The sequence below is a fragment of the Echinops telfairi genome, unplaced genomic scaffold (assembly GCF_000313985.2).
Source record: "Echinops telfairi isolate 266 unplaced genomic scaffold, ASM31398v2 ScPeMD7_7425;HRSCAF=8463, whole genome shotgun sequence".
NCBI lineage: Eukaryota > Metazoa > Chordata > Mammalia > Afrosoricida > Tenrecidae > Echinops > Echinops telfairi.
The window spans coordinates 8277745-8292057 of record NW_022111325.1 but is presented as its reverse complement, the minus strand read 5'-3'; the positions used below and the strand labels follow the sequence as shown (position 1 = coordinate 8292057).

The 14313-nt window shown below is 44.9% G+C and overlaps 1 protein-coding gene across 1 annotated transcript in view; it reads right to left on the bottom strand.

Moving 5' to 3' along the window:
- Positions 1–9400: 9400 nt before the first annotated feature.
- LY9 (lymphocyte antigen 9) overlaps positions 9401–14313 on the bottom strand; it is a 33227-nt gene continuing 28314 nt past the window's right edge. Inside the window, 3 exon segments of the mRNA XM_045298513.1 lie at positions 9401–9618; positions 10917–10988; positions 11351–11646. Of these exon segments, the coding sequence (XP_045154448.1) occupies positions 9553–9618; positions 10917–10988; positions 11351–11646 (434 nt within the window). The 3' untranslated portion in view covers positions 9401–9552.

The window sequence follows — 14313 nt, the reverse complement described above, 5'->3', positions numbered from 1 at the left end:
GATGTATGTATGGATTGTGATAAGAGTTGTACGAGCCCCCAATAAAATGATTTTTCAAAAATTTAAAAATAATAAATAAAGAAATAAACGATCAAGAAAAGGAAGGAGTTTAAAGGGAAAGAAAAGAAAGAAAGTTAGAAGGAGCTAAAAGAAGGCAGCGAAGGTAGGAAGCAGGGTTGGAGACATAGGGAAAGGAAAGAGACAGAGGGAAGAAGGCACTGGTCCTCCCAGGACCTCTCTGGAATGTATGGGATTTGCCTCTCCTGATCCCCTAAGATGATGTGCTTCAGTGACAGTGGGTGGAAGTCACCGCATCACAGAGAGAAAAGCTCATTGACTGTTTCTGAAAAGCAGTCAATGAAACCCCTGTGGATGATCAGGGAGTCTAGTTCCCATAGGGTGCTGGACCACGATCCCCTTGGTGGGAAGGAAGTCAGAGTCCACGGTGGCTATAATGACGCTAGTATACCACCAACTCTGAGGGGGACAGGTCCGAGCGATGTTTCATTCTGTTGGGTATGCATCCTCATGGGTTGGAGGTGACTTGACAGCAATTAACAAGAATAATAGGGTTATTATAAAGGGTAGGAAATAATATATGCATGCAATAATTGCTCAACAAACAGTAGCCATTGCTCCTACTTGATACTCACACTCATGAAGAGATCACTGAAGGGTGCTACAGCACAGTGTGGTGAAGAAATGAGATGGAGCCTGGTTATGAGAATAAATAGCTGTCTGGGAGATTAAAGCCTTGTCTCAAAATTAGCAGTCATCTAACTGAGAGGAAGAAGCCCACAAGCCTAGATGATCCAAGGATTGTAAATAATACTGTTGAAATCCAGAGGAGGGAGAGATCTCAGAACATAAATTCTGAGCACCCAATTTGAGGAAGGCTATGGACAACTGTGAAGGCCCCAAATCCATTTGCAGTGCCCCATGTGGATTAAGCCTCTGGTGAGTCCCCTCTGACCAAAGTCCAGGGATTTGAATAACCTTGTGATCAAACAGAGAGCACTGTAAAGACAATTATGGTACATGTAGTTAGTTTAAAATGCAACAATTATCACTTGATCTTCCTTTTGACCCACGTTAAGGTTGCTTCAGTTTTTAGTATTTTCTGCTTCTTTTCATTTTCAAAATGACAATTCTCTTTGTCATTTGCTGTCATTTTGTGTACTTATGTCTTTCTTCATTTTGTTTTATATAATTTTCTGTATAAGAAATCCAGGATATGTAAATCTCTAGAGACAGTAGCTGGATTTACAATTACCTAGGGGCGTGGCAAGAGAGATTGGAGGGGAATGAGGAGCTAACAACAACGAGGATGAGAAAGAAGATCATGTTCTGCAGGTTATGATGATGAATGCCCAACTCTTTCTAATATGATCGAACCAATTGATTGTATGACAAGGGAATTAGATGTCAAGAAATCTGTTAAAAACATTAGCCATTGACAATGACACAGCAGGACTATACTCAGGCTGAATGAATTCTACTGGTGGTTGTGCAGATCTCCTAATGGGAGGGCCTGACTTCTCTGTTGGAGAGACACGTGTCAGATCCCAGAATCCTTCTCGGCTGAGCCTCAAGGAGCTGCAGAGCTTCCAAGTTTATTCCTAGCTGCTGAGGCTCTGCTCACCGCTCCAGCAAACCAGCCTCTGTTTTGAGGACAGCCCAAGGATGATGTCCCACGGGTCTCTGCAGAAGAGTGTATAGTCTAAATAGGACATGGGAGTCTGCCATGGGTTTCTAAGAGTCAGTATAAGAGCAAGGCTGCTCCATAGGAGCTCTCGCCTTAGAGGAGGGGCCAAGAAGAGGTAGAGTAGCTGGATAGTTCACAAAGAGCTCCAGATCAAGTCCAAGTCCTTGTGATGAATAAAATGCGATGTAAATGTAGGATGTTATTATTATTAGCATTGAGATGACCTTTTCCTGTTCTTCTGATTGGTTATTTGTGTTCCCATCACTGCAAACTGGGATGACTACCTTTCTGTACCTGCTGCCTTTGAAAGATCATTTTCTAAAAGAAGGAGACAAGATAATGGTGATTTAGGGCCTATTAGGTAGCCTCCCTTTAAAGGTGGAGTACTTGGTGGTACCCAGATGGGCAAGTCTCTTAATGTGGCCTAGGTTGGACTTCAAGCAAACATTCCCCTCACATATTACACTTTAACCTCTGGCTAAAAACCAAACCAACAAACAAGCCCCAAACTAATCTCCCAGCCATAGAGTCAATGCTGACTTATAGTGACACCTTGTGGGTTTCTGTGGTAGTTACATCATCTGGTGTTAATTTGGGAAGAGTAAGAGGGAAGGGGTAGAGTCTAGTCTGTTAATTGGGTCATAGCCAATGAGGCCTCTGTGTGGGCATGGCCTTCTCTTAGGGACTCTGGGAATTCTGTATTTTCCACCTTGGAGGTGGGACACACTCGTTCTGCTCACTCCCTGAGAAGACACATGGCGCTAAGTCCTGGGAGCTGGAAAAGCCACATGGACCTACCCTGATGCAACCAGACCTGTGGTGCTGGAGGAGCCACATGGAGACCCCTGGAAGCGCTGAGAGGCTTACAATGCCACTGGATCCACAAGACTTTCCACCCACTGGCCTGTGATCCTCTTGCATTCAGCATCATTGCATGTGTTTAGTGAGTCTGAAGAGGATTTTATAGATTGGTATCGGACATATGGGCTAATATTGGACTTATGGACTTGATCTGGGCTGGGATGTTTTCTCAATGTTTAATTGCTCTTATAAACCTCTTTCTTATATACATATGAGTGTCTATGAATTTGTTTGTCTAGTCTACCCAGAATAACTGTTTCTAAGATGGTGTGTTTTATTCCTGTGTACAGGAATAAAAGCCCAGTATTTCTCATGCAGAGCTCCTGGTGTATTTGAACTGCTGACCATGTGTACCTTAGCCCAATATGTAAGTACTACCTCACTAGGACTCTTCTGGCAAATGGGTCACTAAGCGGATTGGGCAAGAGTGAGAGTACATGGTATAAACAAAGCAAGCCACCTTTGAACAGAAAAAAATGTCAAAAACAAATGATAGCAAGATAGTGTTCACAGTGATGATGGTTGATTTATAAAGACATGCTATCAGAAATGTATATTGGATCTTGCACAATTTTCCTTCGAATGCATATCGTACTAAAGTTTGTAGTGCCCTTCCCACACTGAGGGAGGGTCAGATAGTGGAGACCTCCAGATGAAACAACTGGACTAGAGACTGGCAAGTACACTGGGCTCCTGGGGTCTTTAGGCTTGTCCCTTCCCTCGTCTGTGGTGGGCACAGCTGAGACTTTGTGGCCAGAGAGACATGAGGCTGCATAGGAACCCCAACAGGTGAGATTGCATGGAGATGATTGTTTAATTGCCCCAGCCTTTCCCCCCACCTGGATTTAAGACAAATATGTGATGTTATAGAGAAGAGAATCTGCCAAGAACCCAAACTAGGGAAATATATTCAAAGAGCCATCTGAGCTGGGGACCTTGAGAAAGGTGTTGGGGATTAACGTGGAGATAAGGGCTCGGGCGAACACAGAGAGAGTAGATGATGATGGGCATCACAGTAGAGCAGATGAACACTGGTGACACTGACCCCGACTGCTGGTGACCTTTCATGTGCCCCGGGCTGTGCAGTTCTTCACCTGGCAAGCTTTACTGGGAGTGTACTAAGGTCCAAAATGTAATATCATGTGTCTGATTGTTGACAGCCACACAAAGGCTGAAGATGGGAGAAGCTCTGCGGAGGGAGGGCAGCACAGGGCATGTCAGTTGGGGGTATCCCTTGTGGGGAATCACGTATCACAGCTGGGCTGGGGCGGCCAGCCGCAGACATCGGAACGGGAGGTCTGCAGGGGTGACCACAGTGGGCAAGAAAGCCACGCCTCCCACTGCTCCCATCATGTAGTTGCACTCCTGTGGGATGGGTCAGAAGCCTGTGCAGCAGAGATACTGTCATTTCTCAGGCCTAGATATGGTTTCCTCCTGATGACTTTGTCTTGAACAGCTTGGGGCTCGGTTGGGAGTTCCTTTAACCAAACTCCCTTTCCAAGTGTCCTGGAAGCCATCTCATTTTCAACTTCCCCTGCTGTTCTCACAAAAGCCACATTGACTCCAGTTCCCACGAGCAAGAGACAAGAGTGGACACACAACAGGAGAGGAAACAAATGGTCTATAAGACGTATGTGAGGCAACTTTGCATGACAGCATTGTGAGTATGAGCCAAGGACATGTGCATCTTGCTGGGGTGACCGCGGTGAAGTTCTAGTAAGGGGGAGCGAGAAATACTGTGGTTGCGAAACCTCCAGGTTGAGCAAGAATGGGGACATCAGGGCAGTGGGGGAAACTAGGGGAAACTTGCCAGCAGTCCAACCTGGAGGCAGTGAAAAACCAGTCTCCTTCATCAGTGAGATTCCCAAGCTCTGCAGAGCTGGCATTGCTGTTTCTTATTTATCCTCCCATAACTTTCTTTTTTCATTTTCTCTACCTATCGTAGGAACCACCCTATACCCCAGAACACTTTATTAAGACCGTATCGCATAGGTAGTTAAGACAGACACTGAATGAGCTAACAAAGTTTCACCGGGCCTGGCCCCTAGTCACTCTGCAGATCTTCTCAACAGATAGGAGCTAGAACACTGTTAGGCAGAGGCAGGCCCAGAGTCTGATAGATGTACCTCCCAGGAGCTGCAGAACGGATGGTGGGCTTCAGGAGGTGAGCTGAGATCTGCTGAGGTAGCTTTATGCCAGGGCCCAGGGACAACCTTCCGTGAGATGAATCAAGCTTCAAGATAGGGAATCCAGGAAGAAGGCCGCTTATGGAATGGGGCTAGCAGAGGGGATGTCATTTCGGGTCTTCCTTCGTGAGAGCTGGGAGTATCCAAGGGAAGTCATGTACTATTGATGGGCTGGAGCAGTGAGCACCAGACAATGGGAAAATGGAGTCTGCTGGGCTGACCACAGGGGCAGAAAGCCACACATCACCCCGGTCCCTTCATTCAGCTGCACTAATGTGGGATGAGTCAGAAAGCCTCTCCGGAAGAGAGATTATCTTTTCTCAGGTCTAGATATCGATGTTCCCCTGAATAGTTTGTCTGCGACAACTTGGGGGTCCGTTAGGGGTTCCTTTAACCAAATTAATTTTCTTTTTTTTCTAATCATTTTATTAGGGGCTCATACAACTCTTATCACAATCCATACACACATCAATTGTGTAACACGCATTTGTACATTCATTGTCATCATTCTCAAAACATTTCCTCTCCACTTAAGCCCCCGGCATTAGGTCCTCATTTCCCCCACAAATTCATTTTCTACATCTCCCTGGAGTTACCCCTTCCCTCACAAACCTCCCAGCTGTTCTCACAAGGTACTTGGGACAGGGCTGTTGAGTGGGGGAGGAGCCTGGGAGATAGCTCTGATGGTGGCACCCCATCTCTAGGGTCTCCATTCAGGGGCAAAGGTGATGAGCTGGGGATGAGCAAATGCCCTAGTAAGCAGCCCCACCCCCACCCCCCCCCCGAGCACTGTGGTGAGTTGCAGCTGTAGTGGTGCCTCTGAGGATGGCATTGACCTCCAGCAAGCAGACAGACCGCAACAAAGATGTGTGTGATGCTGCTGCCCTGCTTCATGACAGCAGACATGAGCAGTTCGTTTAGTGGCTGCCTCAGCACCAGCAGTCCTGCTCATTGTAGGAAACCCTCTAGGATGTCTGGGCCAGGGCCAGGTTGCTCATCCCCTGCTAGCTGCAGAGGTCCATTTACCATTGAAGGTATATCACCAAGATGTTGCAAGTGCCACAGAGCAGCGCTGAGTGTGCAAAGGCGACAGCTTGGTACCAGGGTGTGGTCCCCTGGGGCCAGCGACCAGGTGGGAGAAAGCTCACAACAGCAAGTTGGTCAGCTCAGTGGTAGCATAGCTGGGGAGGGTTGAAAGGGCACTGTGCCATCCGCATGACAGGCCCAACAATGGAGCCTGGGCACCATACATGACAGGAGACAGGAGTAGCATCAGCATCCAGTGGGCCTGTCTGGGACAGCTAAGTCTGACAGACTGCTGGCCTCTACACTCATGCCTATACCAGATCCCTGGTGGTTTTTGCTGTAAGGGGTAGCATGGGGTCTGTAACTCATCAGAAGAAAATCAAGTTATTGATCTAGCTCCTAGGAGGGAGGAGCTGGGTACATTGACAGAGAGAATATTGAGGGCCAGGATCAGTAGCAAACTCCAGTCAAGGCTGAAAGAGGATGGGCCTGGTGGCCTTTGAAGGTAGTCATGGGGCCAGTCACATGGGGTCAGTAGGTGGTATGAGTCGGGGGCAGTGCAGAGAGAGCCCAGCTGACCATCCACCATCAACCATCTGCTCAAAAGGAATCCAGATAGAAGAAAGGATGGAGACAACAACTGGATGATGGCCAGGAGAGTGAGCTATGGTATCCAGGATCCAGCTGTCCCACCTGCCCGCCACGTTTTTGCCATGGAAACAGGGTTAGTCACCAAACTTGCCAAGTCTTCATGACTCATATGCCTATCGGAGCATATACATTTACTTTTTAATTCAACCGGTTGCATATGTAAGGGTGTATCCCCCCAAACTCGGAAAGAACTCCGCTGGGCAGAGCTTTCATAGTACGCATTTCCCCTCACTAGGTGAGTATCGAGCACCTTGCTCTGAGTTAGTGTACCAGTGGCATCACCTGGGAAGGTTCTCTCTGGTCACAGTGATTTTTTTTTATAAAAGCAGTTTTGCTCAAACCTTGATGGTTTGTGATGGCCAATTTAAAAGAACAGTATGTGGCTGTGAAATTTTGTTTCCTCCTTGGGAAAAATGCCAAGGTGTGATGTTGAACACACCTTTCAAGGACAGCACTATGGTAAAAACTCAAGCGTATGTATGTTTTTTTCATTTCAAAAAAGGTGAAATGTCGATTGATGACAAACCTTGTTCTGGACATTGTCAACTTCCAGAATGGACAAAAATATCCACGAAAATCATGTGCTTGTGCTCGAGACTGATGGTAGATCCTTAAAGAGATGGGGAAGTTATCTGGACTATCTTGGAGCTTGGTTCAGCAAATTTTAACAGAGGATTTTGGAATGAGAAGGGTTGCTGTGAAATTCGTGCTTTGCGTTCTGACTGACCAGGATAAAGAGCATGGAGTGGAAACATGCTGTGCTTTGAAAGAAGAGTTCCCAAGTGACCCAGACTTTCCCCCCAAGGTCATTACTGGTGATGAGACATGATACTATTCTTACAACCCCCAAAGCAAACATCAATCAAGCCAGTGGAAGATGCCATCATCACCTCGCCACCCCCCCCCAAAAAAACCAAACTCATCATACGAAATCAAAGATCAAGATGATGTTCATTTGTATTTGGATGTGAGAGGGATAGTGCATTTGGAGTCTGTTCCACCAAGTCAGACCGTTAACCAGGCTTTCTATCTAGAGGTTCTGAAAATATAGCGTAACAGTGAGTGACAAAAAGGGCCTGATCTGTGGCAGGCAGATTTGTGCCATCATGACAACGCACCTGTTCGTGCAGCCATCTCAGTGCACCAGTTTTTGGCAAACATCAGCATGCTTCTCTTGCCCCACCTACCTTACTCCCCTGACCTTGCTCCGAGTGACTTCTTTTTGTTTCTGCAAATGAAGAGGGACATGAAAGGACAGCAATTTGATGACATAGAAGAGGTGAAGAAAAAAACAAGGCAGGTACTGTCAGCCATCCAAAAAGATGAGTTTGAAAAATGTTTCTCAGAATGGAATAGCATATTTGACAAATGTATTAAGTGTAATGGAGAGTACTTTGAAGGTGATAAGGTTGTTTTGTAAAAAAAATTTAAATACATAGCTTTGGGGTAAAAAATTCTGGGTTTTTTTTTTTGAGGTGGGGGATACCCCCTTGTATACATGATGTCCTGGGCCTTGTTTTGTCCCATGTCTCTTAGAGTTAATTACATATTGATAAAAATTAGTCTTTTGTTTATGACAGAATTTGCTATTGCTTGGACACATTATCATGTTTTAAGTGGACTCCTGTTAGTGCACATTTAGGTTATTCCCAATCTTTTCCTTTAAATAATGCTGCAATTGTTATAATTTTCCATAGATTTTTGTACAACTGTGTGAGAATATCTATCGTGTTCATTTTAGTAACTGTTTACATAGGTTGCCAAACTAATTTGGCTTACTTTGTCCTTTTTAGGAAAAAACAAATTACTCAGTCTCCCCCAGTAAGTAAAAACTTTTTACTACAGCTCATAATCCAGGGTAAAGTGTAGGTATCTGCTTTAGCAGCACCTCCCCCCACCTCCAGATGGCTCCAGAGTCCCCCAGGGGATGGTATTGCCCCCTTTGGGAAACACTGCTTTAGAAGATGGGGTGAAGGCTGGTCGGTCCAGGCCCCTTGGAGGAACTTGACGTCATGCAGTGAGTTGAAAGGGGAAACGATATGACAGCAAGCACATCAGGGGGACAGTGACACCTGCAGCCCTTGGGACCCAAGCAGGAGTCTGTCTTCAGAGTGGGTTTATTCAGTAAGCAAGACAGTCATGCGCCTCGTGCATTGACAAAACAGGGCTACTAGTTGTTCACAGCCAAGACCCCTAGATGGCAACCTGGCAGGACACAGGGAACAGTGAGTGCCACCGTGGAAGGGAGCGGGCAGGTCACCGAGTGAAATGGATATCAGTCCCAGTGCATGCGAATGTGCTCACTGAAAAATGCATGCAAGGTCACAAGGGTGCCCACATTGTTTAAACTGTGGAGCACCCATCACTTCAATATCTACCTTGACATTACCCTCCTACAGTTCCTTCCTGTATCATTGAAACCCCTTCTCTTGGTGATTTCTTGGAAGTACACGATTTCTGTCAAAAAATGAACTCTAATAAGTCTTGGTACATTTGTTATGTATGCACGTGGATGCCCTGGGCATGGATGGTTTATGTTAATAAATAAAAGGCCACCCACCCATTCTGAGAGACCATTCTTGCACATCTGTGTCTGCAGATTCAGCAGTTCCAGCCAGCAGGGCCAGCAAAGCTCTTTCCATAAAGCAAACGCAACGACATGCTCTTGTACATGTCCTGGTAAGCAGCCAATAGGAGTTTCAGTCTTATATGACATGCAAAACTGAGGGATCTAAAATAATCCAATCACGTGCTCTAAGTTTTATAACCAATAATATTTGTCACTTCAACTTTAAAATAGTTTTGCTGTACCAGTAAATACAACCTAGCATGCATTTAATATAATACTCACAGAGGTAATGACTTTGCAAAAATATCAACATAGCAAACATTCAAAATTAACAATAGAAATATAAATATTTCTCTAACATGAAAAGTCGTGAGTTCTGGGTTTTATTATCTGTTCCATGGGATACAGTACTTGAGAGTACTGGATTATATTTACAAATAAAGAGTTATTGAACATTTATCACTTTCTCATTCACTCATTAAGTTTGTTTGTATAAAAGTAAATTACACAAATTACACACACATGCACACACACACACACAGCTGTTTTTGTTTTCAGTTGGAATTCTCATAGGTAGGAATTTCAGGGGGCTCATCATTCTGTTCTGGTGGTGTTCTTCCCTGTGAATCAGAAGATAAAAGAACAGAGTCAACAAAACCTGGAAGCCTGCAGTTCCTAGAACGTAGAAGGTGAGACCAGCTATGACTGGTTGGTCAATTCTATGGAAGTAAGGTCATGTGGACTGGTCTCGAGAATGTGTAATCAGTCAAGTTGGTGAAGCATCTGTTCATTGTAATCCTGCAGAGTGGACTGTGCAAAGGATAGATAAAATAGTTCAGTTCATCAAATCAAGGGGCAAAAGGAAGACAACCAGTCTCTGTCCTAGCTGGAGAAAGCAAACATTCACATAAAGATAATTCTGCTGTAAGTGCCAAAGTAATGGCACAGACCCTTAAACCTTCCTGTTCTGACTACTCCAGGATTTGCCTTGCCAGAGAGGGTTCATCTACAGATCAGATGAGACCTAGGATGATGCAGGGAAGAGGGGAGGTTAGGTGTCATTCATGGCTTGGCAAGAGCATTCATCTTTGATCTACAGAGTAGAGAGACACATGTTAGAAATTAGTAACTAAAGTAAATTTGAGAATTTTCTGATCAAGTGGGCAATCGTGACTTTAGGAGACCCCCAAATATAAAAATAAATAAATTCATCCTCCACAATAAATTTATTCTAAAACTTGACTGAAGGAATATCTAGATCTCTTTTTGCATATTGTGAAAGGGTGGTTTCAGGGGCCTCCATTTCCTGGGGGTGGTGTGGGAGCCATGGAAGAGTAGCCAGGCAAGCACAATTATAAACGCAGGGCAGGGACTGACTGATGTCCATTTTTGTCTGAGGGAGCAGTATTGATCCCAACCCAAAGGACTGGGAGAGCAGCTTTGGGCATACGGGAATAGTGTGGATTTGCCGTGAAGTCCATAGATGACTAGCCATTGGGCCATGCTCTAGAAGTCAAGATGTGCGTCAGGTGACTGCTCAGCTCAACTGCATACCTGAATAAGTGTGGACTACACAACTGCTTTCTAAATGATGTGTGCAGATCTCACGGTTTTTCAAACTTGGGAAATCCCTATGCATCACAGCAATGAGGAGTAGAAAGGCTTTATGATAAAAGAATTTGGGTTGGAGCTAAGCTATGGATAGAGTAATGCACCTTATTAAAACGTTCAGCCTTTGGCATCCAGATGTAAGCCAGGCATATGTATTTTTAAGCATCTCTGGTGACCATGAAATGTGCCAAAGGTGTGTAATGGGTAGAAGTTAAAGTCCTCAGCTCTGTGGATCTAGTACTGTCAGTTAAAATGCTGTGGGCAATAGTTCCTCATTTGTGGGATCTGTAAAAAATATTGTTCTCACCAGCTGGGGTTTTTGTATGGAGCAGTATACTGTGAGCGAATTGTCATTCTTCTGAGGAACTGGCCACTCTCCCTGTAAGAAAATAACCACAGACTAGCCAAAGGAGGTATTTTCAAAGTTTCACCTACAAACAACCCTTCTGGTTTTAACCCGGAAGATCAAAGCAGCCTTGGAACAGAGGGGACAGATCCTCTGGTTCCACACCACCTCCCTCTGCTATTAATCACAGCCCTAGGGAGCTAAGAGATGGCCACTCCCATCCCAAGGGACCTGAGGTTTGGTGAATATGGATAGAGGCACAATGTCCTGCCCATGCACCATGGTCCTGGTCACACCCCTGTCACATGCCTAGTTTGGTGGGACTAGTTTTCTAGGGTAGTGGATGGTCCTAGTGGGGGAGGAGTGAGAAAGAGGTGGTGACCCAAAGAACTCACCTGAAACTTGTGAAACACTTGTGAATACACTGTATTGTCGATTGCCTTGTTTGGAGTGATGAGATCATGCTGGGTCTGCCCCTCAAAGGCCCTCTCCTCCTGAGGGGCCAAGTGACGTAAATCCCTTCTGCTGACTTGCGTGCTGCCTGTGTCCTCTTCCTCCGCAGTCATTGAGGTGCTGTCAGTGCTGTTTGAAGCCTGCTTGGGCTGGGGTCGTCTGGCAGCTTTGGTAGGATGGCCTAGCGTTTCATACCTCTCAGAAATCATTGTGTATAGAGTCTGGCCAACTCTATGTTCTGGAACACATTATGCAGAATAGATTAAAAAAAAACCCAACAACACAAAAAACTATGTCAACTGCCATCTCTCTCTTGTTTTTCAACAAAGATCCAAATGTGCTCCGACCCCTGCAGATGGGCACAGGAAACTGGCAGGGAGGTTTTTCTCAACATTTTGGGGGTGGAATACGACGGTTTGTCTCTCCTTCTTTTGAAGCATCTATTTATTCACTCATCTGCTAAACACTGATTAGTTGATAAACAGTGATTAGGGTCTGTGATGGACCCAGCTAGTCTTAGGGAGAACTGGGTGCATGGGTCGCACCATGCCAAGCACCATGCCAGGTGTTCCTGGAAACACAAAGGTAAACTATGCGTGATCCTGCCATTTCAAATCAATTAATACAGATTGTATAAGTCATATAAAAGGTATGTGAACAATACAGAGGGGTGGGGAGAAATCATTTCTGGTTAGGAAAGCAGCAGATGACTGGTAAAGGTGGTGGTGTTTGAATTTGGCCTTGAAGAAAGGCGGGGTTCTCAAAAGCGAATGAGCATTCCTGGTGGACGGAGCAGTATGATCAAAGGCAGTTGTGGAACCTGTGCCACCCTCTTGGGAAAGGATGATATTAAAAATATTTAATAGCTTCCTTGCCTTGGGCATAGGATCATCAGCATGGGTGCCTGCTCTGCACAGCTAGGGTGGTACTTTGGGGTGGATGTAAACTCTGCCCTTGGAAGCACATTCAACAGCCTGTTTGACCTAAGTTTATGAGCATAATAACAATGGTTTACATTTATTAATACATAATACATGTGCCAGGAGGAGTCCTTGTGGTGCGAATGGCACTTGGCTGCTAACTGAAAGGTTGCCAGTTGAAATCCATCTTGCTGCTCTATGGGCAAAAGACCCAGTCACCAGGAAACTGAGGCTAAGAGTAAATCATCCAAGATCACACCACCCATGAGAAGAGAGCTGGCATTTGGATACGGGATTTCTGAGCCCAGCACCCATACACCTGACCACTAGACTGTATTGCCTTTTGATCGACAAAGGCCACAAGAGCCATTGATGTTTTTAGAACAGGTCAGAGCTGAGCTTTGGAAAGTGGTGAGGAAAAGGCAATGAAAGAAGTAACTCTGTGGAGGTGGGATGGCCCACTAGGAAATCATATCGTTTTTGGAAAGAAATATCAAGGAAAAGAAATATTTGCTAATAAGAACTGGTTATTACAAGGAACTATATGTGACCTCCTCCATGGTGGACAGACAACCGAAAAGTGGGTGAAGGGAGATGTCGGACAGGGCAAGATATGACAAAATACCAATTTATAAACTATCAAGGGCTCATGAGGGAGGGGAAAAATGAGGACCTAATGTCGGAGGTTTAAGTGGAGAGAAAATGTTTTGAGAATGATGTACAAATGCGCTTTACACAATTGATGTGTGTATGGATTGCGATAACAGTTGTATGAGCCCCTAATAAAATGTTTAAAAAAATAAAAAGAACTGGTTAAATAAGTTAAGGTGCATCTACAGAATGGAATAAATGAGAGCAGAATAAATCATCTACATATATTAGTGTTTCCAGTATGTACTGTTAAATTGAAAAATCAAAGTTCACAAAATTGGTATAAATTGGCTGTATATTATTAGGAGAATTAGAAGGAGTCCTACATAGGCATAAATGAGAGGTTAGATAAAATTTGTGGAAAAATGGAATTAAAAGATAATGAAAAATGTCCACACACTTTTTGAAGCCCCACTGTATATAGGACCTTTAAATGTATAAAAATCCCAAGAAGGATTTAGACATGCATACATTTCAATGGTGGTTGCAGGGAATGTGATCTGGAGTTTGGGATTTGAACGGAAGATTGGGATTGGGAAGAAGATCCACTCTTTATTGCATACCATGTGACTTCTCAGTAAAAAGCCCTATAATAAACAACACCACAAAAAGTGGTGGCAGCGTGAACTAAGGCAGTGGCAGTGGCTCTAGAGAAGAGGGGGCCTTAGAGAGATAGTGGAAAATTTAAGAAGCAAGCCTTGGGAGCTAAGGTGAGCTTTGGGGCACTGAGGAGGCACCGGAATAATGGTGGTCTCCTTAGCACTTCTCCACTCATCCTCATCCATCCAAGGCACCCAGAAAGGATGGCCCAGGATGGGAGGATAAGACTTCTGCCCTGCCAGCTGTGAGGAGGGTGCTGTGAGGAGGGACACTTCATAGTCTAGTCACATTCCCTGTCTCTTGACTACATTTTTTCTTTCTGAGGAAAGTGTTCCCTTGTGGGAATACTTGAATTCTCTTCCCTCCAACTCCAACTCCAACTCACCGCCATTGACTTGATTCCATCTACATTTTTTGATTCTGAGGAAAGTATTCCCTTGTGGGAATACTTGAGTTCTCTTCCCTCAAACTCCAACTCCAACTCACCGCCATTGACTTGATTCCATCTCATAGTGACCCTGTAGCCCCAGATTCCTGAGACGATGATGGTTCAAGGGAGTAGAAAGCAGTGTCTTTTTTCCTAGGAGTGGCTGATGGTTTCAAATTGCTGACCTCTTGGCTAGCAGCTCCTTGCCCAACATGTAACCCAGGGCATGACCAGGCCTCCCCCCCTCATCCCCTTTCAATTTCAGATCCTTGAGAGAACCCTTCTATGAGAGATGACATAGAGGCCT